Source organism: Berghia stephanieae, chromosome 14 (genome assembly GCF_034508935.2).
Source record: "Berghia stephanieae isolate SIO BIC M18660-M18661 chromosome 14, UCSD_Bste_1.3, whole genome shotgun sequence".
Taxonomy (NCBI): Eukaryota; Metazoa; Mollusca; class Gastropoda; order Nudibranchia; family Aeolidiidae; genus Berghia; species Berghia stephanieae.
Window position 1 is genome coordinate 24,914,413 of NC_088373.1, and position 26,287 is coordinate 24,940,699.

The following is a 26,287-nucleotide window of genomic DNA, read 5'->3' on the forward strand; positions in this document are numbered from 1 at the left end:
GATGGCTACGGTTCTAGTGTCAGGCTATAAGTTAATGATGGCTACAGTTCTAGTGTCAGGCTATAAGTTAATGATGGCTACGGTTCTAGTGTCAGGCTATAAGTTAATGATGGCTACGGTTCTAGTGTCAGGCTATAAGTTAACGATGGCTACGGTTCTAGTGTCAGGCTATAAGTTAATGATGGCTACGGTTCTAGTGTCAGGCTATAAGTTAATGATGGCTACGGTTCTAGTGTCAGGCTATAAGTTAATGATGGCTACGGTTCTAGTGTCAGGCTATAAGTTAATGATGGCTACGGTTCTAGTTTCAGGCTATAAGTTAACGATGGCTACGGTTCTAGTGTCAGGCTATAAGTTAACGATGGCTACGGTTCTAGTGTCAGGCTATAAGTTAATGATGGCTACGGGTCTAGGGTCAGGCTATAAGTTAATGATGGCTACGGTTCTAGTGTCAGGCTATAAGTTAATGATGGCTACGGTTCTAGTGTCAGGCTATAAGTTAATGATGGCTACGGTTCTAGTGTCAGGCTATAAGTTAATGATGGCTACGGTTCTAGTGTCAGGCTATAAGTTAATGATGGCTACGGTTCTAGTGTCAGGCTATAAGTTAATGATGGCTACGGTTCTAGTGTCAGGCTATAAGTTAATGATGGCTACGGTTCTAGTGTCAGGCTATAAGTTAATGATGGCTACGGTTCTAGTGTCAGGCTATAAGTTAATGATGGCTACGGTTCTAGTGTCAGGCTATTAGTTAACGATGGCTACGGTTCTAGTGTCAGGCTATAAGATAATGATGGCTACGGTTCTAGTGTCAGGCTATTAGTTAACGATGGCTACGGTTCTAGTTTCAGGCTATAAGTTAATGATGGCTGAGACTTGGTGTGTGTCAAACATCACGTGTTTTGATTGGTCAAAAATCAACAGGTGTTAAAGAAGGAAAAGGGGGTTGGGGGGGGGGGAGAGTCATGATACAACGCGTAGATAGTTGATAACGTCCAGTCTTGTGATAAACGCGAGACTCACTTATTTACATAACACAATATCTAAACGGAGGTCACGGTAAGCTTGTCGTACTCGACAAAACACACATTAAAAAAATTTCGTCAGAAAACTCGCCCTTCAAATATTTATTTATCATTTAAAATGACCCTCGTCTTGTCAGAAGCGTTCGATAATGGGACTTTAGGGGAAGCCTTCAATGTAGTCCCAGGTTTGAGTTTTTGACAAATTATGAGTCTCATTTCAATCGATTGATAATTTGAAGAAGGACGAGTTTTCTGGCCAAAATTTCAAATATATGCTTCGTCAGAGTACAACATATATGATATTGAGGTGTGTCGCTGAACGCGGGTAGATCTGACCCTGTCATTCACAATGACAAAAGGACCGATCCTGACTTACACTGAAAATATGCCTTTTAGAAATTAAAACAATGTTCAAAGGTATATTCATAGGCAAGTGCTAATATAACTCATACAAGAATATAATATTTTCATCAACAAATCAGGTAATTAGAATCAATAATAAATCAAGGCAAACAATGAAAATAATGATAAAAAAATAAAAAATAAACAACAACAAAATAATAGTAATAATAATAATGATAATAATAATAATAATAATAATAATAATAATAATAATAATAATAATAATAATAATAATAATAATAATAATAATAATAATAATAATAATAATAATAATGATAATTATAATGGTGATGATAATACTGTAAAATCATCTAAAGATTTAAATAATAAAACAAAAGCAAAACAAAAACAAACAAAAATTTATCTTTTATGTAGCGCAATATCTACTAAACTTGCTCCAAGCGCTTTACAAAGGGTCCCTGACTAACAGCAGCACGTAGCAAATAGAACAAGACATGACTCGTCCTTTTAAGAAAGAATGTAGTCGGAGGTTAGAGGTATTTGAGATGTGGATGTATATAATATAGAAGAATGTTGAGGTTATCATGGACAGACAGGTATACGAACGAAGAAGAGTTGGAGAAGGTGAGATAAAAGGAAGAATATGGATATAAAGGATCTTTCATCATTAACTGCCTTTTACCAGAAATGTGAAAACAGCTGATAACAATTTAAATTTGTTGTTGACCGGACACAGATCACAGATCACGAGTAACCTGTAGCTACTGCGTGTTGAGATAAACGGTTGGCTTGTCGTGATATATACCCTGCTGACGACGGCCTTCTAAACTAGCATTTCATTATCACCTATATTATTATACCCACGACAAGGTAAGAAGTGGTTCTTACATTATTATTCACTTTTAATATAGAATCAAGAGAATAAATATGACCGTTTATATTAAATATAAGGTGTGAGAGAAAAAATAACAGAAAAAATTACGACCCTATTTCAGTATGAAGTAAGAACCAAAAATATTCGAAAATTTACAAGGAACAAGAACAAATCATTAGGTTAATTCTCGCCAAGTTTAATAAATATTGCTATGTTGATTTGGAAACTGTGCCGGTTATAGCAAACTCGTATTAAAATCATGATATCGATAGTTTCAAATGTGTGTCTTTCTTTCGCAGTGCAGTGTTATAGTTATAGATAGAATGAAGTTGACGTCACTCGGGTCTTTGCAATCCACGTTTATGAGTAATTCTCACTTAACTGTATTAACCAGACTATAAACGTTCATGGTTACACAGAGTTTTGTGTGTTCTTCCATTATACTTTCGGATGGGAATGTTGTGAGCTTCTTAGCCAAGCGCATACTATCTATAGTTTGATAATGCCACGTCTGGTTGAAAAACAAATGACCGATCGGGACAAAGTCTGGTCGAAGTTTTTAGCTTCTGACAATGTAACATATTTGTCATTTCGAGCAGAAATGATATTCGATTTATTTCCAAAGATGAATAATATCCAGTTTACCATGACTTGAATCCCGTGGACTACAGTATTTGGTCATTGATGGTTTATCAGGGTGTTATAGATATACATGCCAATAATATCAACTACCCTAGAAGCATGGAATCTGAAAGGGAATCAATCCAAAACAGAATATACAAAAATCAACAGAAATTTAAATGAATGGAAAAGTGTCCGTAAACTAGGCAATTTGATTAACGAAAATGAAGACACCAGAAAACGAACGCATCTGGCCACCACTGCATTCAGCCAACTCCACAATTTATGGAATAGAAATAACATAATCAGTGAGAATAAACGAATGCAGATTTACGAGGCACTAATTATTCCGATATTGACATATAATTGAGGAACCTGGAGCCTCACAAAAAAATAACAGAAAGTCTCGATTCATACCACCGCAAACAATTACGTCGCGTAATCGGAATCTATTGGCCAGAGACAATTACAAATACTGATCTCTATGAAAAAAACAGGGTCCAACGCCTGAATACAATAATAATAGAACAGCGATGGGGACTATTTGGTCACATCTTACGTCGAGAAGATAACATCCGTGCCCAAACTGCAATGACAGAATATTTCATGGCAACAATTATGTAGGAAAACCACCGACATCAATAGTAACTACCCTGAACCAGGATCTCTCGACATATCATAAATTTCTAGATTAAGATGAGGCCGTATTAATCCCTGTAGAACTAAGAAATACTGCAGTGCGCTCAGTACTAAAGTCACAACAAGATCTTGACAGTCTCAAAACTTTCGCCCAGGACCGTGACCAATGGAAACAATTAACAACATGGATGGAGAGAGCAGCTATACTCATCGACCATTACTACTACTACAGCTACTACTACTACTACTACTACTACTACTACTACTACTACTACTACTACTACTACTACTACTACTACTACTACTACTACTACTACTACTACTACTACTACTACTACTACTACTACTATAGAGTTTTACACACATACAGAATTAAAAGAACAAAATTCGTGGGATCGACTCACTATTCAAGACATTAGAGGGGAAACCTCTCATTATATAACTCGTGAAGTTTTCTTCCAATGTAAATTTTTACTTTTCTTCAAATTTTGATACGCTAATGACCATCTCTTTTTTTCTATTCATGTTTAATAATGTTTATTTTCAGATGATGAAACTTTTGGCAGTGCTCGTTTTCGTTGCTGTGACGTCAGCAGTTGACCTTGACGCCGAATGGTCAAGGTTCAAGGCCACCCACAACAACCAATACGCAAACGCCAAAGAAGAGAGTTTCCGGTAAAAGAAAAACAAAAAAAAAAAAAAAAAAAAAAAAACAAAACAAACAAAAACCAAACAAACAAAAACATCTGATTGATTTTTTGAAAATTGGTTCAATTAAATCCAATTGGCTATAGACGACGCGTAGATATAAGCAGGTCTGATACCCGAACTCACTTATGGGCCAAGCTCAACATTGTTGTAATGGCCAATATTTTGAGTCATTTTGTTATAGATTTCCATTACAACAATGAGCCCATAAGGAAATGGATTATCAGACCTGCAAACAAGTGCACGCCGGATTTAGATATTAATTTACAAGATAGGATGACAACGTACCGGAAATAGAACAAAATTGAAAAAACAATATAGTAAATAACAACAACAACAACAACAAAAAAATCAACAAAAACCACATCCCCCCCCCCTCCAAAAAAAACAAAAAACAACAAACAAACAAACAAAAAACAGCACTAACAAAACAAAACAGCAACAGGACGGTAACACTAATGATAGTTGTAAAAATAATACCAATGACAACGACAATACAACAATGGTAAAGACAACAAACAATGCTTAAAAGAATAATTACGACAAAACAACTATCTTCAGAGCTTGCTGGCAGGTACAGAAAATCAAAAATATTTTGCAACTTTAATCACCAAATATTTCCTCGTGACCTGTTTTGGCCAATATTTCAAAGAAATAATTAAATTGTGCGGCTATGGGGTCTAGCGGTATGACACTTGCTTTCGGATCGGAAGTTTCTGGGTTCGAGCCTCGCTCGGCGCATAGTTGAGTCCTTTGAAAATGCTCTTTACTCACATTCTCACACAGTACTCAGGTGTAAAATGAGTACCTGGCTGTTAACAGCGTTGTATCTGACAAAAAAAAAATGTAATACGTCTTACATGTTAAGTGTTGCTGTTGACCAGGGATCTCATGTGAAGCGCTTTGAGCACGTTCAGTGGATTTTGTGCTATATAAAAGCTAAAGTTTTAATTATTTTTTTTACTTGGGCCACCTTTATTTAAAAAGACTAGTTCACCAAAACACTTTTTTTCTTTCAAAATCTTATAATGAGTGGAAAGATTTTTTACTATTGTTTGATTTTGAAAAAGAAAAAAATGTTTTTGTGTGCACTAATCTGTTAAATAAAAGTGGCCTAAGTAACCTCTGGGGGCCCAAATAACCTCTTGTGGCCCAAGTAACCTCTAGTGGCCCAAGTAGCCTCTTGTGGCCTAAGTAACCGCTAGTGGCCCAAGTAACCACTTGTGGCCCAAGTAACCTCAGGTGACCCAAGTAACCGCTGGCGGCCCAAGTTACCGCTGGTAACCCAAGTAACCTCTTGTGTCCCAAGTAACCTCGAGTTGCCCAAGTTACCCCTGCTGGCCCAGGTAACCTCTGATGGCCCAAGTAACCTCTGGTGGACCAAGTAACCTCTTGTGGCCTAGGTTACCCCATATTAGGATAAATTAAACCCTTGCTTCTTTTAGTCGTCAGGTATGGACCAAGCACCGCGAATACATCAACGTCCACAACCAAGCATATGAACAAGGCCAGTTCTCATTCCACCTTGGAGAAAATGAATTTGCAGACATGGTAAATCATCGTCATGGTTCATCATCATCATCATCATCATCATCATCATCATCATCAGAATCATCATCACCATCCTGATCATCATCATCAGAATCATCATCACCATCCTGATCATCATCATCAGCATCACCACCACCACTGTCACTATAATTCTTCTTCTTGCTCTCCTTCTTGGTCTTGTTGTTGTTGTTTTTCTTCTTCTTCTTCTTCTTCTTCTTCTTCTTCTTCTTCTTCTTCTTCTGCTACTACTACTACTACTACTACTACTACTACTACTACTACTACTACTACTACTACTACTACTACTACTACTACTACTACTACTACTACTACTACTACTACTACTACTACTACTACTACTACTACTATTACAACAACAATAACAACAACAACAGCAACAACAACAACAACAACAACAACAACAACAACTACTACTACTACTACTACTACTACTACTACTACTACTACTACTACTACTACTACTACTACTACTACTACTACTACTACTACTACTACTACTACTTATTCTTCTTTCTCATCGTCTTCATCTTTTTATAGTATGAATTTTTCTTTCTCTTTGTTAATTCTATCAACCAATAAAAAACGTGAAAGAGATGATACACCTATTGTATTCCACTATGTTTGTAATGTGGGGGTCCCTATAGCTCAGTTGGTAGAGCACTCAACTTCACACGCAAAGGAACAGAGATCGATACCGGGTGCAGTCGAGATTTTTTCTGCCCTCCCCCCTCCCCGCTGTCCCCCTAGCAGCGAATGGGTAGCTGAGTCTGTTAGATTTGGCGGAAAGTGCTTTGCGATTGACTAGCGTCCTATCCAAAGGATAGCAAGCAATTGCTGTTGTCTTTTTCACGCTATAGAAACCGTTGTGCCCAATAGCTCTGAAGGACTACTTGTTTATGTTTGAAATGTTTATCTTTACGTGCGGCTATGTGGTCTAGTGGTATGACACTCGCTTTCCGATCGGAAATTCCTGGTTCGCATAATTGAGTCCTTTACTCACATTCTTTCACCATACTCAGGTGTAAAACGAGTAGCTGGCCTTTAACAGCGTTGTCTCTGTCCTTAAAAATTGTAACATCGCCTAACAGGCGTCATGTCCCGTCCTAAATGTTTAATGTTGCTGTTGATCAGGGACCCTTGTAAAGCGCTTTGAGCACATTAAGTGGATATTGCGCTATATAAAAAGCTCATTTTTCGCCATATTTCTATTTCTTTGCAGCCTAACGAGGAGTTTGTCTCCGTGATGAACGGTTACAAAATGGGCCTTAACACTGGGAGGTCAGGAGGTCGTGTGGTGTACGAATTTGACGGCGATGTCCTTGACCTTCCGACAACAGTTGACTGGAGACCTAAAGGTTATGTCACCCCAATTAAGAACCAGGTTTGTTCATTTTGATATTAATATATATGAATGAATAAATAAATAAATTAATAAATTTAAAACAATGAAAAAATAAATAAATAGATTGATAAATAGTTAAGTACGTGTATAGATAAAAATCGGTTTATTAATCTGATAGGATTTACAGATTAGTAAATTAGGGACAATCTGAATAAATGCAAAACAACAGCAACCTCCCCCTCCACCACTCCCCCAATAAAACAAAGCAATAACGCTGAGAATCTGCAGGCGTAAGACGCAGTGCATCGCTGCAAAAGTGGCAATAAGGGCTAAATTTTTTGTTCAAAACAATATAATAAACATGCGACCGGGTTTATGGTTTGGTGATGTGATACTCGCCTTCGAACCGATCTGAACGGCGCATAGTTGGGTCCTTTAAAATGCTTTTTGCTCCCATTCTCTCACTGTTTCAGGTGTAAAATGAGTACCACAGCATTATCTCTTTAAATAAAAAGAACTATCGCTTGACATGCGTTGTCTTGTCTTCCTTATCTAGTGTTGCTTATGGCTCATGACTCCTTGTGAAGCGCTTTGAGCACGTTTAGTAGATTTGCGTAAAAAGATATTGGATTGATCTTGTTTCCTTTTTCCTTAGGGACAATGTGGATCCTGCTGGGCATTCTCTACAACTGGTTCTCTAGAGGGTCAAACCTTCAAGAAGACCGGAAAACTGCCTTCATTGTCCGAACAGAATCTGGTCGATTGCTCCCAAAAACAAGGTAGGATCACAGAATATCAGCATTTCTGATCTGCCTCTGATTAGTAAAACAAAAAGAATGAACAGAATGAGATGGCCTAGAATATTTCATATCATAAACAGCTTGAACTACCTGAGACTTCAATATCATCTTGTGGTGTGTTTCTTTAAAAGATAGAAAAAAAAGACAATATCCACTAAACGTGCTCAAAGAGCTTCACAAAGGGTCTCTGACCAACAGCAACACGTAACGTGTAGTATGAGACATGACGTCTGTTAGGTGATATTACATATATTTTTCGACAGAGACAACGATGTTAATGATCAGGTCCTCATTGTATACCTAGGTATGGTGAGATAATGTGAGTAAAGAGCATTTTTAAAGGACTCAACTATACGCCGAGTGAGGGTCCAACCCAGGACCTTCCTATCCAAAAGCGAGTGCCAAACCACTAGAACACATAGCCGCATAATTCCTTAACAATAGGTATAATATTTTTATTTTATGTAAATGAAAATACGACAGCTTGAAATAAAAGGATGAGAAACAATTAACAAAGGATGTTTTGGGCTCAAACCCGTTCATCAGCTAATAAAAAAAAACTCGTGTTACTTCAAGAAAAATTCGGAGAAAAGTTCTCGGCATCTCTTGTCGAGATAATCAGTGGTGGAAAGTATATAATATAAATTTTTAAAGTTTGGTTACGTTGTTCATACCTCTGTGCTTTTCTGAAGACATTGAATGTGTGTGTGTGTGTGTGTGTGTGTGTGTGTGTGTGTGTGTGTGCGTGCGTGTGTGTGTGTGTGTTGGCCTTGGAAATAATAACAAATGTCACTGAAGCCGGATTCGAGCTAGAAGGTTATAATAAAGGTAAAAACATCATTTTGTGGCCAAAATGAAATTTCTTTAAAAAACGATAGTTTAGCCATTTATTAGTTTCCAATTCTCAAAAGCATTTTGTGTATGTTGTATCTTTATATTTCAAAATATTTTAAAATGGATAAGTAGAAGAGATGAATTGCATCGATATCTGCGAAATTACAGCGCCTGTCCGATACAATATAGCTCTCGTCGGCTTTGTGGTCTTGTGGTATGGCACTCGCTTTCGGTTCGGAAGGTCCTGGGTTCGAGCCTCGCGCTCGGCGCATAGTTGAGTCATTGGAAAAGGCTCTTTACTCACATTCTCTCACCGTATTCAGGTGTAAAATGAGTACCTGGCCGTTAACAGTGTAATATCGCCTAATAGGGGTCGTGTCCCGTCCTAAAGTTACTAAGTTACTGTGCGTCATTACAAGGGAAGTGACGTCAAGACTGTTGGAGCCTTTTAGGGGGCAGGCACTGTTGTAGGATGAAGGACATCTGAGAGATCTGGGACTTTGTGTATGAATCAGTGACAGACAGATCAGAAATAAATAATAATGTGAAATTGAATGTAAGCTTCAATGTAATTACAAAAACCGATCAAATGAACGTTTCGGGCTTCCCCTTTATCAACAAAACAGGTGAATGAAACACCACAGATGAAAGAGATAATGTGGTAGTGGCGTAGTTAACGTTCATTTGATCTGTTTTCATAATTAAATTGAAGCTTACATTCAATTTCACATTATTATTTATTTCTTCGAGCTTCGAGAAGCAACATTTAGAAATCTACATGACAAATCAGAAAGAAAATTGCAAGAATCACCTTAAAGCAATTCCAAAACCAACTTATTTTTTTTTTAGATTTTTTAATTTTTGTGCGGCTATGTGGTCTTGTGGTATGACACTCTCTTTCGCCGTATAGTTGAGTCCTTGGAGAAAGCTCTTTACTCAATTCTCTCACCGTACTCAGGTGAAAATGAGTACCTGGCCGTTTACAGCGTTGTCTCTGTCGAAGAAATTGTAATATAATATCGCCTAACAAGCGTCATGCCCCATCCTCAATGTTAAATGTTGCTGTTGGCCAGGGCCCCCTGTAAAGCGCTTTGAGTACGTTTAGTGGATATGCGCTATGTAAAAGCTATGTAAAAGCTCAAAATCTCAATGTTTGCTTTCTAGTATTTTGTCTTATACTATTTCATACACGCGTATGTAGTGCACATTCTATATGCAGGTCTGATAAGCGAGCAAAGTCGTGGGCTTGAATTAACATAGTTGTAATGAACAATTAACATTTTTCATCGGTTTCTAGAGAGTGTTTCCGTTACAACAAACAGCCCTTAATAAATTGGGCCATCAGACCTGCAAATTAGTATACGTTGATAACATACCATTACAATATCCACCCTGACATCATAACCGATTTTAGGATGCGTTTTACCTATAAAAGCGTTTTGTGGGTGTACGGCACAAATGGGCCATATCTGTGTGCCAGGCTATATCATGTTATGTAAGCAAAATGATGTGGGAGAGATGGACACTTACTGAGAGCCAATGGAATGTACGTAGTTAATTTTATCATAATAATACATTCGAATGGCAAATTGCCTGAAATTGGATTCACTAGTCTGATGTCACATCGTCCAGCAACGGCGAGCAGCCTGGTTCTAAACACAGAAATGGGTACTTTTTATTCTCCATGCTGGCTAGAACTTTTCATATGTCATGTGATCAAAATGAATAAAAGTCAAAACATAATCAGATTGATAATGTTTTTGTCCTCTGGATACACTTTTATGCTCGTCGGAGAAATATTTAACAAGGGCTTCCACCATTGTTCCGATAGTTTAGAGTCAGTAACTAAATAACCATGAGTCATTACGAGGGAAGTGACGTCATGACTGTTGAAGCGTTTTATTTAACCTTTGACCCATAATTATTTACTCTTATTCTACCCCTACATCGTTTCCGTGTGATGTCACTCTCTCCTATAGGTGGGGTTCGTGACCTCCCATAGTGGGCAGGGAGGCACTTACTGTGTCTTCTATCGCCCTATATCATCTGTTTTCCAACATGTTTTCTGTCTTTGTCCTGGAATGAGATTACTTGGTTTTGTCCTGGCCCTGGCCGGATATTCTGACTGGGAGGTAAACAGTCAAATGTATAATTAGAGTTTTGGGAGATGATATTTTTTTGTCGTGTAAATCACCTGTCTGTTGTGCACTGTGTTATTTTTGTTTTGTTTTACAGCTATATGATTTGTAAACATTTGAGTGTGTTCCTCTTGGCGGGGACTTGTGCTTGTGTCTGTATGAGACTTTAAAGTGATCATCAACTAAATGCATGATAGTGTGTGTGTTCTTGGAATTTACATCTGTTCCCTATTTGAACTCTGACCTTTGTCATACTTCTTCTTGGGTGCTTTAATTGTAATTCTAGAGCTTTTGACTATCCACTTCCTTTATACTGGCGATTATATGACTTAATAATAATAATAATAATAATAATAATAATAATAATAATAATAATAATAATAATAATAATAATAATAATAATAATAATCATCATTTATACCGCGCCTATTCCATATACAAACAGCTCTAGGCCTTTTCAATACAAACATCAAAGATACAATAATATCTAGTTCATACACAAAACATGCTGAAGACGTTCAAATCACGAAAAATAATCCATAAACGGAAACTGGTTTTAATCTATCCAATATTTCCTAACAAAATATGTCTTAATTTTTTTCTTCTGTATTGCATTTTTCTTAAGGAAATTGGAAGAGAGTTCCAAATAGAAGGGTCAGCATGAGATAAAAACTACCAGAAAACTATAAGAGCCTTTTTTGGGAACAGTTAATCAAAGGAGATCACTAGATCTTAAAGGTCTGGAAAGAGAGTAAAATGAAATAAGGTTGCATAGATATGAAGGGGCAGTTTTGTTGATACATTTAAAGCAAAGAACAGCAATTTTGTATTTGAGTCTTAATTCAACAGATGATGTCAGTGAAGTGACAATAACACGGGTGTCATATGATTTCTTACCCTTTTTCTTAGAATGATCCTAGCAGAATGACTTTGGATGCGATGCAATTTGTGAAGGAGATGGGAATGTAATGAAGGAGCGAATTACAGTAATCTATCCTAGAAAATATGAATGATGAAACAAGTTTTCTGGGTGGGGTTCCTGACCTCCGAAAGAGGTACTTGCTATGTCTTCTTTCCTGTATCTGTTTTCCAATTGCTTTCTGTCTTTGTCTTGGAATGAGATCATTTAGTTTTGTCCTGAACATGGCTGGAGTCCTTGGCTGGGAGGGAAACGGTCGAATGTATAGTTATAGTTTTGGGAGATTATATTTTTTTCCTTGTAAATCATCTTTCTGTCATGTATTGTTATATTTTTTAAATTTTCAACATATGATTTGTAAACATTAGAGTGTATTTCTCTTAGTGGGAATCTTGATCTGGTGTCTAGATTAGACTTCTAGGAAATCTCAAACTAAGCACACTGATCGTGTGCTCTTGGTATCTACACATGTTCCCTATTTAAACTCTTTCCCCTTTCCGCTTTTTTCCTCAAGCCATTTTAATTGTACATCTAGAATGTTTTTACTATCCAAATTTCGTCCTTTTTCCCGGTGCTGATAAGACCTAAATGTGTTGCAAGCGCCGTAAAACTCTTTAAAACAAAAACAAGAGTTTTAGAGCAGTACTATTTAAGAACTTTGATAATTGTGAAATCTTTGTTAGTTCGAAATGCAATATTTTACAACCTTAATATGCTGTAAGTGCCGTAAAACCCTTAAAAACAAAATAAAAACAAAAACAAAAACAACTACCGAAAAGTAAATATCTAAGATGGGCGTGACCTGACGCCAATTAGGCGATAATACACTGTTAATGACCAGTTACTCATTTTAAACCTGGATAAAGAGCCTTTACCAAGGACTCAACAATGCGTCGAGCGAGGTTCGAAACCATGACTTTCTGATCCAAAAGTGAGTGTCATACCCCTAGACCACATAGCCCTTGGAACAGACATTAAATAAAAAATGCACCTTAGAAATAAAGAGAGTTTTATTTTTAAATTTTTAAAACAAATAGTTTAATAAAATAAAACAAGATTAGAAACTTAAATAACAAAAGTAAAACAAAACAAAACAAAAAAAGGAATTTAAAAAAAACAAGAATCAGAAAATCTAATGAAACAAAATAATAAACAAGGAAAGAATTGAAACCAGTAGAGGTAAACAGAGTGGCAGTGTGTATGAAACAGTGCCAGATAAAAGAGAGAGAAATATATATGGAATTTTTTTTTAAACAGACAATCCCGCCCCCCCCCCCGCCTCCAACAAAAAATCAACCTGCCTCGACTTATTTTTTAATGATGTTTATATCCCTTATATTTTTCTCTATGCTTTGTCTAGCACTGTATCATACACAACTTTTCAGATTTTTATCCTACATCGGTGCCTGATCCCTAATTTGTTCTTTTGTCAAGGCGACACGTCATTAATTCTGCGAATATTTGTCTTCCTATAGAGACATAGGCCCATGGAGCCGGCGTTTATCCCGGTTTCTGTATCGTGAAACGGACAATAGCAATTGCTTGCTACCCTTTGTATAGGTCTATCGCAAAGTACTTTTTGTCAGATCTATCAGACCCAGCTACCCAATGACTGCTGAATGGACAGGAGGTCAGAAAAAATCTCGACTTCACCCGGGATCGATCTCATTCTCAGTTCCTTTGCTTGTGGGGCGAGTGGTCTATCAATGAAGCTATCGGAATCCCCGAATATTTGTCTTGCTCAATTACATTTTTGAAAATATTGAGCTTTATATAGCGCAATATCCACTAAATGTGCTCAAAGCGCATTACAATGGTCCCTGGTCAACAGCAACATTTAACATATAGGACGGGACATGACGCCTGTCAGGCGATATTACAAATTTTCGGACAAAGACAACGCTGTTAACGGCCAGGTACTCATTTTACACCTGAGTACGGTGAGAGAATGTGAGTAAAGAGCCTTTTCCAATGACTCACCTATACGTTGAGCGCGAGGCTCGAACCCAGGACCTTCCGATCCGAAAGCGAGTGTCATACCACAAGACCACATCGCCGCACAAAGCGTGAGTATCTCAAAAGCAAGACTGGAACCTGGACCCTTAAGATGTCAATGCAATTCCTGATCCACTTACATACAGCAGATTAATTTTGAATTACATTTGATTGTTACTTTAATATGAGCACTTGTATAGCGCAATATCCACTAAACGTGTTTAAAGGGCATTTCAATGAGTCCCTGATCAATAGCAAAACTTAACCCACAAGATACGAGGCCTGTTTGGCGATATTACATTTGATTATCGACAAAGAATACGCTGTTAACGACCATGTACTCATTTTACATCTGAGTTCGATGAGAAAATGTGAGTAAAGAGCCTTTTCCAAGGACTCAACAATGCGCAACTCAGAGCAGAACTAGAACCCTGGATCTTTCCAGTTCGAAGGCGAGTACCATACCATTAGGCCACAATAGCCACATTTCTAACTCACGGAGGGGAATGGGGAGAGGGGCGAAAAGGAGACGAGAAGTTATTGAACAAAGATTAATCTGACAGTATTGATATCTTTTTGTGTGTATTCGATACTGACAGGCAACCATGGCGGTGTGTCTTTTTTACGAAACCCGCCGAAACCCGCCGAAACCCTGCGAAACCCGCCGAAACCCGCCGAAACCCGCCGAAACCCGACGAAACCCGACGAATCCCGACAAAGTTATGGGAAGTAGGTGGCTGTGGGGAGTGAACCTAGAACTCAGGAAGTGTACACCATTGGGGAGTGAACCTGGGACTGGGTTTCGGCGGGTTTCGTAAAAAAGAACCAGTGCTTTTTTTACGAAACCCGCCGAAACCCGGCGAAACCCGACAATATCCAGCAAAGTTATGGGAAGTAGACAACTGTGGGGAGTGAACCCGAGACTCAGGGAAGTGTACACCAGTCGGGAGTGAACCTGAGACTAAGGTTATCGGCCGGTTTCGGCGGGTTTCGTAAAAAAGAATTAGTGCTTTATTACGAAACCCGCCGAAACCCGCCGAAACCCGACAATATCCGGCAAAGTTATGGGAGTTTGGCAACAGTGGGGGTGATCCTGGGAGTCAGGGAATTGCACACCAGTGGGGAGTTAACCTGGGACTGTGTAAAAAGGATATCAGTGGGAAATAAACCTGGGACTAAAGGGAGATGGATACCATTAAAAGTTAAAGCCGGATATGAGAGCTTGGTACCAGAGGAGAATGAACCTGATACTATAGGGGGTTGGCGCCAGTGGGGAGTGAACCTGTGACTATGTAAAAGGAGATCAGTAGGAAATAAATCTAGAACTAAAGGGAGATGGATACCATTGGGAGTTGAAGCCGGATTTGGGAGTTGGGTACCAGAGGAGAGAGAAACCTGACACTATAGGAGGTGGGCGCCAGTGGGGAGTGAACCTGGGACTATGTAAAAAGGATATCAGTGGGAAATAAACCTGGGACTAAAGGGAGATGGACACCATTGAAAGTTGAAGCCGGATATGGGAGTTGAGTACCGGAGGAGAATGAACCTGACACTATAGGAGGTGGGCGCCAGTGTGGAGTGAACCTGGGACTCAGGGAAGTGCACACCAATTTGGAGTTTACCTGGGACTGTGGGAGATGGATAACTGTGGGTATCCGAGCCGAACTATAGTAGTTGGGTACCAGAGGAGAATGAACCTGACACTATAAAAGGTGGGCGCCAGTGGGGAGTGAACCTGGGAGTCAGGGAATTGCACACCAGTGGGGAGTTAACCTGTGAATATCTAAAAAAGGATATCAGTGGGAAATAAATTCGGCTTCAACTCCCAATGGTATCCATCTCCCTTTAGTCCCAGATTTATTTCCTACTGATATCCTTTATACATATTCCCAGGTTAACTCCCCACTGGTGTGCAATTCCCTGAGTCCCAGGTTCACTCCCCACTGGCGCCCACCTCCTATAGTGTCAGGTTCATTCTCCTCTGGTACCAAACTCTCATATCCGGCTTCAACTTTCAATGGTATTCATCTCCCTTTAGTCCCAGGTTTATTTCCCACTGATATCCTGTTTACATACTCCCAGGTTCACTCCCCATTGGCGCCCACCTCCTATAGTGTCAGGTTTCTCTCTCCTCTGGTACCCAACTCTCATATCCGGCTTCAACTTTCAATGGTATTCATCTCCCTTTAGTCCCAGGTTTATTTCCCACTGATATCCTTTTTACATAGTCCCAGGTTCACTCCCCGCTGGCGCCCACCTCCTATAGTGTCAGGTTACTCTCTCCTCTGGTACCCAACTCCCAAATCCGGCTTCAACTCCCAATGGTATCCACCTCCCTTTAGTCTTAGGTTTATTTCCCACTGATATCCTGTTTACATAGTCCCAGGTTCACTCCCCATTGGCGCCCACCCCCTATAGTGTCAGGTTCATTCTCCTCTGGTACCAAGCTCTCATATCCGACTTCAACTTTCAATGGTATTCATCTCCCTTTAGTCCCAGGTTTATTTCCCACTGATATCCTGTTTACATAGTCCCAGGTTCACTCCCCACTGGCGCCCACCTCCTATAGTGTCAGGTTCATTCTCCTCTGGTACCAAACTCTCATATCCGGCTTCAACTTTCAATGGTATTCATCTCCCTTTAGTCCCAGGTTTATTTCCCACTGATATCCTGTTTACATACTCCCAGGTTCACTCCCCACTGGCGCCCACCTCCTATAGTGTCAGGTTTCTCTCTCCTCTGGTACCCAACTCCCAAATCCGGCTTCAACTCCCAATGGTATCCACCTCCCTTTAGTCCCAGGTTTATTTCCCACTGATATCCTGTTTACATAGTCCCAGGTTCACTCCCCACTGGCGCCCACCTCCTATAGTGTCAGGTTCATTCTCCTCTGGTACCAAACTCTCATATCCGGCTTCAACTTTCAATGGTATTCATCTCCTTTAGTCCCAGGTTTATTTCCCACTGATATCCTGTTTACATACTCCCAGGTTCACTCCCCACTGGCGCCCACCTCCTATAGTGTCAGGTTTCTCTCTTCTCTGGTACCCAACTCCCAAAGCCGGCTTCAACTCCCAATGGTATCCACCTCCCTTTAGTCGCAGGTTCATTTCCCACTGATATCCTGTTTACATAGTCCCATGTTCACTCCCCATTGGCGCCCACCCCCTATAGTGTCAGGTTCATTCTCCTCTGGTACCAAGCTCTCATATCCGACTTCAACTTTCAATTTTATCCATCTCTCTTTAGTCCCAGGTTTATTTCCCACTGATATCCTGTTTACATAGTCCCAGGTTCACTCCCCACTGGCGCCCACCTCATATAGTGTCAGGTTCATTCTCCTCTGGTACCAAACTCTCATATCCGGCTTCAACTTTCAATGGTATTCATCTCCCTTTAGTCCCAGGTTTATTTCCCACTGATATCCTGTTTACATACTCCCAGGTTCACTCCCCACTGTCGCCCACCTCCTATAGTGTCAGGTTTCTCTCTCCTCTGGTACCCAACTCCCAAATCCGGCTTCAACTCCCAATGGTATCCACCTCCCTTTAGTCCCAGGTTTATTTCCCACTGATATCCTGTTTACATAGTCCCAGGTTCACTCCCCATTGGCGCCCACCCCCTATAGTGTCAGGTTCATTCTCCTCTGGTACCAAGCTCTCATATCCGACTTCAACTTTCAATTTTATCCATCTCCCTTTAGTCCCAGGTTTATTTCCCACTGATATCCTGTTTACATAGTCCCAGGTTCACTCCCCACTGGCGCCCACCTCCTATAGTGTCAGGTTCATTCTCCTCTGGTACCAAACTCTCATATCCGGCTTCAACTTTCAATGGTATTCATCTCCCTTTAGTCCCAGGTTTATTTCCCACTGATATCCTTTTTATATAGTCACAGGTTCACTCCCCACTGTCGCCCACCTCCTATAGTGTCAGGTTTCTCTCTCCTCTGGTACCCAACTCCCAAATCCGGCTTCAACTCCCAATGGTATCCACCTCCCTTTAGTCCCAGGTTTATTTCCCACTGATATCCTGTTTACATAGTCCCAGGTTCACTCCCCACTGGCGCCCACCTCCTATAGTGTCAGTTTCATTCTCCTCTGGTACCAAACTCTCATATCCGGCTTCAACTTTCAATGGTATCCATCTCCCTTTAGTCCCAGGTTTATTTCCCACTGATATCCTTTTTACACAGTCCCAGGTTAACTCCCCACTGGTGTGAAATTCCCTGAGCCCCTGGTTCACTTCCCACTGGCGCCCACCTTCTATAGTGTCAGGTTCATTCTCCTCTGGTACTCAACTCCCATATCCGGCTTCAACTTTCAATGGTATCCATCTCCCTTTAGTCCCAGTTTTTTTCCCACTGATATCCTTTTTACACAGTCCCAGGTTAACTCCCCACTGGTGTGCAATTCCCTGACTCCCAGGATCACCCCCCACTGTTGCCAAACTCCCATAACTTTGCCGGATATTGTCGGGTTTCGGCGGGTTTCGGCGGGTTTCGTAATAAAGCACTAATTCTTTTTTACGAAACCCGCCGAAACCGGCCGATCACCTTAGTCTCAGGTTCACTCCCGACTGGTGTACACTTCCCTGAGTCTCGGGTTCACTCCCCACAGTTGTCTACTTCCCATAACTTTGCTGGATATTGTCGGGTTTCGCCGGGTTTCGGCGGGTTTCGGCGGGTTTCGTAAAAAAGCACTGGTTCTTTTTTACGAAACCCGCCGAAACCCAGTCCCAGGTTCACTCCCCAATGGTGTACACTTCCCTGACTTCTAGGTTCACTCCCCACAGCCACCTACTTCCCATAACTTTGTCGGGATTCGTCGGGTTTCGTCGGGTTTCGGCGGGTTTCGGCGGGTTTCGCAGGGTTTCGGCGGGTTTCGGCGGGTTTCGTAAAAAAGACACACCGCCATGGCTGTGAGGGTGGACTCATGGATAACGCATTCAAATACATCAAGGAAAACAATGGTATCGATACCGAGGCATCCTATCCTTATGAAGTCAGGGTGGGTCCGGTTTGTTTTTGTAGTGTGAAAATTATAGCTGTCTCTGGTGTATTTTATTTGTATATTTTCATAGTTTTTGTTTTATTTGTTTATTTTTATCTTTGTTTATCTGTTCTAGATGAGGTTCCCGACCTGCCATAGTTGACAGGGAGGTCGCTTACTGTGTCTTCTTTACCCCTGTATTATTATACGTTTTCAATTGCTTTTTGTCTTTGTCTTGCAATGAGTTTACTTGGTTTTGTCCTTTCATTTGTGGGAGTCTTTGGCTGTGAGAGAAACAGTCAAATATAGTGTTAGTTTTTGCTGGGAGATGATATTTTTGTCTTGTAAATCTTCTGTTATGCTCTGCATTATTTTATCTCACATTGTTCCTTGTGTACTTTTCAATCGAAGAGTGTTTTTCCAAAAGTCCCTAACTCCGATTTTCCCATTTTAAGATATTGAGGATTATTACCCTTGAAAAGTCTTATTCGGTCTATTATATTATCAAATTCAAACTACAACATCACACAAGAGAGGGGCGAAAAGGAGACGAGAAGTTATTGAACAAAGATTAATCTGACAGTATTGATATCTTTTTGTGTGTATTCGATACTGACAGGCAACCATGGCGGTGTGTCTTTTTTACGAAACCCGCCGAAACCCGCCGAAACCCTGCGAAACCCGCCGAAACCCGCCGAAACCCGCCGAAACCCGACGAAACCCGACGAATCCCGACAAAGTTATGGGAAGTAGGTGGCTGTGGGGAGTGAACCTAGAACTCAGGGAAGTGTACACCATTGGGGAGTGAACCTGGGACTGGGTTTCGGCGGGTTTCGTAAAAAAGAACCAGTGCTTTTTTTACGAAACCCGCCGAAACCCGGCGAAATCCGACAATATCCAGCAAAGTTATGGGAAGTAGACAACTGTGGGGAGTGAACCCGAGACTCAGGGAAGTGTACACCAGTCGGGAGTGAACCTGAGACTAAGGTTATCGGCCGGTTTCGGCGGGTTTCGTAAAAAAGAATTAGTGCTTTATTACGAAACCCGCCGAAACCCGCCGAAACCCGACAATATCCGGCAAAGTTATGGGAGTTTGGCAACAGTGGGGGTGATCCTGGGAGTCAGGGAATTGCACACCAGTGGGGAGTTAACCTGGGACTGTGTAAAAAGGATATCAGTGGGAAATAAACCTGGGACTAAAGGGAGATGGATACCATTAAAAGTTAAAGCCGGATATGAGAGCTTGGTACCAGAGGAGAATGAACCTGATACTATAGGGGTTGGCGCCAGTGGGGAGTGAACCTGTGACTATGTAAAAGGAGATCAGTAGGAAATAAATCTAGGACTAAAGGGAGATGGATACCATTGGGAGTTGAAGCCGGATTTGGGAGTTGGGTACCAGAGGAGAGAGAAACCTGACACTATAGGAGGTGGGCGCCAGTGGGGAGTGAACCTGGGACTATGTAAAAAGGATATCAGTGGGAAATAAACCTGGGACTAAAGCAGATGGATACCATTGAAAGTTGAAGCCGGATATGAGAGCTTGGTACCAGAGGAGAATGAACCTGACACTATAAGAGGTGGGCGCCAGTGGGGAGTGAACCTGGGACTATGTAAACAGGATATCAGTGGGAAATAAACCTGGGACTAAAGGGAGATGGACACCATTGAAAGTTGAAGCTGGATATGGGAGTTGAGTACCAGAGGAGAATGAACCTGACACTATAGGAGGTGGGCGCCAGTGTGGAGTGAACCTGGGACTCAGGGAAGTGCACACCAATTTGGAGTTTACCTGGGACTGTGGGAGATGGATAACTGTGGGTATCCGAGCCGAACTATAGTAGTTGGGTACCAGAGGAGAATGAAACTGACACTATAAAAGGTGGGCGCCAGTGGGGAGTGAACCTGGGAGTCAGGGAATTCCACACCAGTGGGGAGTTAACCTGTGAATATCTAAAAAAGGATATCAGTGGGAAATAAATTCGGCTTCAACTCCCAATGGTATCCATCTCCCTTTAGTCCCAGATTTATTTCCTACTGATATCCTTTATACATATTCCCAGGTTAACTCCCCACTGGTGTGCAATTCCCTGAGTCCCAGGTTCACTCCCCACTGGCGCCCACCTCCTATAGTGTCAGGTTCATTCTCCTCTGGTACCAAACTCTCATATCCGGCTTCAATTTTCAATGGTATTCATCTCCCTTTAGTCCCAGGTTTATTTCCCACTGATATCCTGTTTACATACTCCCAGGTTCACTCCCCATTGGCGCCCACCTCCTATAGTGTCAGGTTTCTCTCTCTTCTGGTACCCAACTCTCATATCCGGCTTCAACTTTCAATGGTATTCATCTCCCTTTAGTCCCAGGTTTATTTCCCACTGATATCCTTTTTACATAGTCCCAGGTTCACTCCCCGCTGGCGCCCACCTCCTATAGTGTCAGGTTACTCTCTCCTCTGGTACCCAACTCCCAAATCCGGCTTCAACTCCCAATGGTATTCACCTCCCTTTAGTCTTAGGTTTATTTCACACTGATATCCTGTTTACATAGTCCCAGGTTCACTCCCCATTGGCGCCCACCCCCTATAGTGTCAGGTTCATTCTCCTCTGGTACCAAGCTCTCATATCCGACTTCAACTTTCAATGGTATTCATCTCCCTTTAGTCCCAGGTTTATTTCCCACTGATATCCTGTTTACATAGTCCCAGGTTCACTCCCCACTGGCGTCCACCTCCTATAGTGTCAGGTTCATTCTCCTCTGGTACCAAACTCTCATATCCGGCTTCAACTTTCAATGGTATTCATCTCCCTTTAGTCCCAGGTTTATTTCCCACTGATATCCTGTTTACATACTCCCAGGTTCACTCCCCACTGGCGCCCACCTCCTATAGTGTCAGGTTTCTCTCTCCTCTGGTACCCAACTCCCAAATCCGGCTTCAACTCCCAATGGTATCCACCTCCCATTAGTCCCAGGTTTATTTCCCACTGATATCCTGTTTACATAGTCCCAGGTTCACTCCCCACTGGCGCCCACCTCCTATAGTGTCAGGTTCATTCTCCTCTGGTACCAAACTCTCATATCCGGCTTCAATTTTCAATGGTATTCATCTCCCTTTAGTCCCAGGTTTATTTCCCACTGATATCCTGTTTACATACTCCCAGGTTCACTCCCCATTGGCGCCCACCTCCTATAGTGTCAGGTTTCTCTCTCTTCTGGTACCCAACTCTCATATCCGGCTTCAACTTTCAATGGTATTCATCTCCCTTTAGTCCCAGGTTTATTTCCCACTGATATCCTTTTTACATAGTCCCAGGTTCACTCCCCGCTGGCGCCCACCTCCTATAGTGTCAGGTTACTCTCTCCTCTGGTACCCAACTCCCAAATCCGGCTTCAACTCCCAATGGTATTCACCTCCCTTTAGTCTTAGGTTTATTTCACACTGATATCCTGTTTACATAGTCCCAGGTTCACTCCCCATTGGCGCCCACCCCCTATAGTGTCAGGTTCATTCTCCTCTGGTACCAAGCTCTCATATCCGACTTCAACTTTCATGGTATTCATCTCCCTTTAGTCCCAGGTTTATTTCCCACTGATATCCTGTTTACATAGTCCCAGGTTCACTCCCCACTGGCGTCCACCTCCTATAGTGTCAGGTTCATTCTCCTCTGGTACCAAACTCTCATATCCGGCTTCAACTTTCAATGGTATTCATCTCCCTTTAGTCCCAGGTTTATTTCCCACTGATATCCTGTTTACATACTCCCAGGTTCACTCCCCACTGGCGCCCACCTCCTATAGTGTCAGGTTTCTCTCTCCTCTGGTACCCAACTCCCAAATCCGGCTTCAACTCCCAATGGTATCCACCTCCCATTAGTCCCAGGTTTATTTCCCACTGATATCCTGTTTACATAGTCCCAGGTTCACTCCCCACTGGCGCCCACCTCCTATAGTGTCACGTTCATTCTCCTCTGGTACCAAACTCTCATATCCGGCTTCAACTTTCAATGGTATTCATCTCCCTTTAGTCCCAGGTTTATTTCCCACTGATATCCTGTTTACATACTCCCAGGTTCACTCCCCACTGGCGCCCACCTCCTATAGTGTCAGGTTTCTCTCTTCTCTGGTACCCAACTCCCAAAGCCGGCTTCAACTCCCAATGGTATCCACCTCCCTTTAGTCGCAGGTTCATTTCCCACTGATATCCTGTTTACATAGTCCCAGGTTCACTCCCCATTGGCGCCCACCCCCTATAGTGTCAGGTTCATTCTCCTCTGGTTCCAAGCTCTCATATCCGACTTCAACTTTCAATTTTATCCATCTCTCTTTAGTCCCAGGTTTATTTCCCACTGATATCCTGTTTACATAGTCCCAGGTTCACTCCCCACTGGCGCCCACCTCCTATAGTGTCAGGTTTATTCTCCTCTGGTACCAAACTCTCATATCCGGCTTCAACTTTCAATGGTATTCATCTCCCTTTAGTCCCAGGTTTATTTCCCACTGATATCCTTTTTATATAGTCACAGGTTCACTCCCCACTGGCGCCCACCTCCTATAGTGTCAGGTCTCTCTCTCCTCTGGTACCCAACTCCCAAATCCGGCTTCAACTCCCAATGGTATCCACCTCCCTTTAGTCCCAGGTTTATTTCCCACTGATATCCTGTTTACGTAGTCCCAGGTTCACTCCCCACTGGCGCCCACCTCCTATAGTGTCAGGTTTCTCTCTCCTCTGGTACCAAACTCTCATATCCGGCTTCAACTTTCAATGGTATCCATCTCCCTTTAGTCCCAGGTTTATTTCCCACTGATATCCTTTTTACACAGTCCCAGGTTAACTCCCCACTGGTGTGAAATTCCCTGAGCCCCTGGTTCACTCCCCACTGGCGCCCACCTTCTATAGTGTCAGGTTCATTCTCCTCTGGTACTCAACTCCCATATCCGGCTTCAACTTTCAATGGTATCCATCTCCCTTTAGTCCCAGTTTTTTTCCCACTGATATCCTTTTTACACAGTCCCAGGTTAACTCCCCACTGGTGTGCAATTCCCTGACTCCCAGGATCACCCCCCACTGTTGCCAAACTCCCATAACTTTGCCGGATATTGTCGGGTTTCGGCGGGTTTCGGCGGGTTTCGTAATAAAGCACTAATTCTTTTTTACGAAACCCGCCGAAACCGGCCGATAACCTTAGTCTCAGGTTCACTCCCGACTGGTGTACACTTCCCTGAGTCTCGGGTTCACTCCCCACAGTTGTCTACTTCCCATAACTTTGCTGGATATTGTCGGGTTTCGCCGGGTTTCGGCGGGTTTCGGCGGGTTTCGTAAAAAAGCACTGGTTCTTTTTTACGAAACCCGCCGAAACCCAGTCCCAGGTTCACTCCCCAATGGTGTACACTTCCCTGACTTCTAGGTTCACTCCCCACAGCCACCTACTTCCCATAACTTTGTCGGGATTCGTCGGGTTTCGTCGGGTTTCGGCGGGTTTCGGCGGGTTTCGCAGGGTTTCGCAGGGTTTCGGCGGGTTTCGTAAAAAAGACACACCGCCATGGCTGTGAGGGCGGACTCATGGATAACGCATTCAAATACATCAAGGAAAACAATGGTATCGATACCGAGGCATCCTATCCTTATGAAGTCAGGGTGGGTCCGGTTTGTTTTTGTAGTGTGAAAATCATAGCTGTCTCTGGTGTATTTTATTTGTATATTTTCATAGTTTTTGTTTTATTTGTTTATTTTTATCTTTGTTTATCTGTTCTAGATGAGGTTCCCGACCTGCCATAGTTGACAGGGAGGTCGCTTACTGTGTCTTCTTTACCCCTGTATTATTATACGTTTTCAATTGCTTTTTGTCTTTGTCTTGCAATGAGTTTACTTGGTTTTGTCCTTTCATTTGTGGGAGTCTTTGGCTGTGAGAGAAACAGTCAAATATAGTGTTAATTTTTGCTGGGAGATGATATTTTTGTCTTGTAAATCTTCTGTTATGCTCTGCATTATTTTATCTCACATTGTTCCTTGTGTACTTTTCAATCGAAGAGTGTTTTTCCAAAAGTCCCTAACTCCGATTTTCCCATTTTAAGATATTGAGGATTATTACCCTTGAAATGTCTTATTCGGTCTATTATATTATCAAATTCAAACTACAACATCACACAAGAGAGGGGCGAAAAGGAGACGAGAAGTTATTCAACAAAGATTAATCTGACAGTATTGATATCTTTTTGTGTGTATTCGATACTGACAGGCAACCATGGCGGTTTGTCTTTTTTACGAAACCCTGCGAAACCCGCCGAAACCCGCCGAAACCCGACGAAACCCGACGAAACCCGACGAATCCCGACAAAGTTATGGGAAGTAGGTGGCTGTGGGAGTGAACCTAGAACTCAGGGAAGTGTACACCATTGGGGAGTGAACCTGGGACTGGGTTTCGGCGGGTTTCGTAAAAAAGAACCAGTGCTTTTTTTACGAAACCCGCCGAAACCCGGCGAAACCCGACAATATCCAGCAAAGTTATGGGAAGTAGACAACTGTGGGGAGTGAACCCGAGACTCAGGGAAGTGTACACCAGTCGGGAGTGAACCTGAGACTAAGGTTATCGGCCGGTTTCGGCGGGTTTCGTAAAAAAGAATTAGTGCTTTATTACGAAGCCCGCCGAAACCCGCCGAAACCCGACAATATCCGGCAAAGTTATGGGAGTTTGGCAACAGTGGGGGGTGATCCTGGGAGTCAGGGAATTGCACACCAGTGGGGAGTTAACCTGGGACTGTGTAAAAAGGATATCAGTGGGAAATAAACCTGGGACTAAAGGGAGATGGATACCATTAAAAGTTAAAGCCGGATATGAGAGCTTGGTACCAGAGGAGAATGAACCTGATACTATAGGGGGTTGGCGCCAGTGGGGAGTGAACCTGTGACTATGTAAAAGGAGATCAGTAGGAAATAAATCTAGGACTAAAGGGAGATGGATACCATTGGGAGTTGAAGCCGGATTTGGGAGTTGGGTACCAGAGGAGAGAGAAACCTGACACTATAGGAGGTGGGCGCCAGTGGGGAGTGAACCTGGGACTATGTAAAAAGGATATCAGTGGGAAATAAACCTGGGACTATAGCAGATGGATACCATTGAAAGTTGAAGCCGGATATGAGAGCTTGGTACCAGAGGAGAATGAACCTGACACTATAAGAGGTGGGCGCCAGTGGGGAGTGAACCTGGGACTATGTAAACAGGATATCAGTGGAAATAAACCTGGGACTAAAGGGAGATGGACACCATTGAAAGTTGAAGCTGGATATGGGGAGTACCAGAGGAGAATGAACCTGACACTATAGGGGGTGGGCGCCAATGGGGAGTGAACCTGGGACTATGTAAAAAGGATATCAGTGGGAAATAAACCTGGGACTAAAGGGAGATGGACACCATTGAAAGTTGAAGCCGGATATGGGAGTTGAGTACCAGAGGAGAATGAACCTGACA

The 26,287-nt window shown here is 41.9% G+C and overlaps 1 protein-coding gene across 1 annotated transcript in view; it reads left to right on the top strand.

Annotated features, from left to right (window-relative positions):
* The first annotated feature begins 2,148 nt into the window (after window positions 1–2,148).
* LOC144960089 (procathepsin L-like) overlaps window positions 2,149–26,287 on the top strand; it is a 33,800-nt gene continuing 9,661 nt past the window's right edge. The window contains exons 1-6 of the mRNA XM_078893039.1: window positions 2,149–2,258; window positions 4,070–4,197; window positions 5,676–5,781; window positions 7,022–7,183; window positions 7,800–7,926; window positions 18,742–18,839. Coding sequence (XP_078749165.1) covers window positions 4,070–4,197; window positions 5,676–5,781; window positions 7,022–7,183; window positions 7,800–7,926; window positions 18,742–18,839 — 621 coding nt within the window. The 5' untranslated portion in view covers window positions 2,149–2,258. The remainder of the gene's footprint in view (window positions 2,259–4,069; window positions 4,198–5,675; window positions 5,782–7,021; window positions 7,184–7,799; window positions 7,927–18,741; window positions 18,840–26,287) is intronic.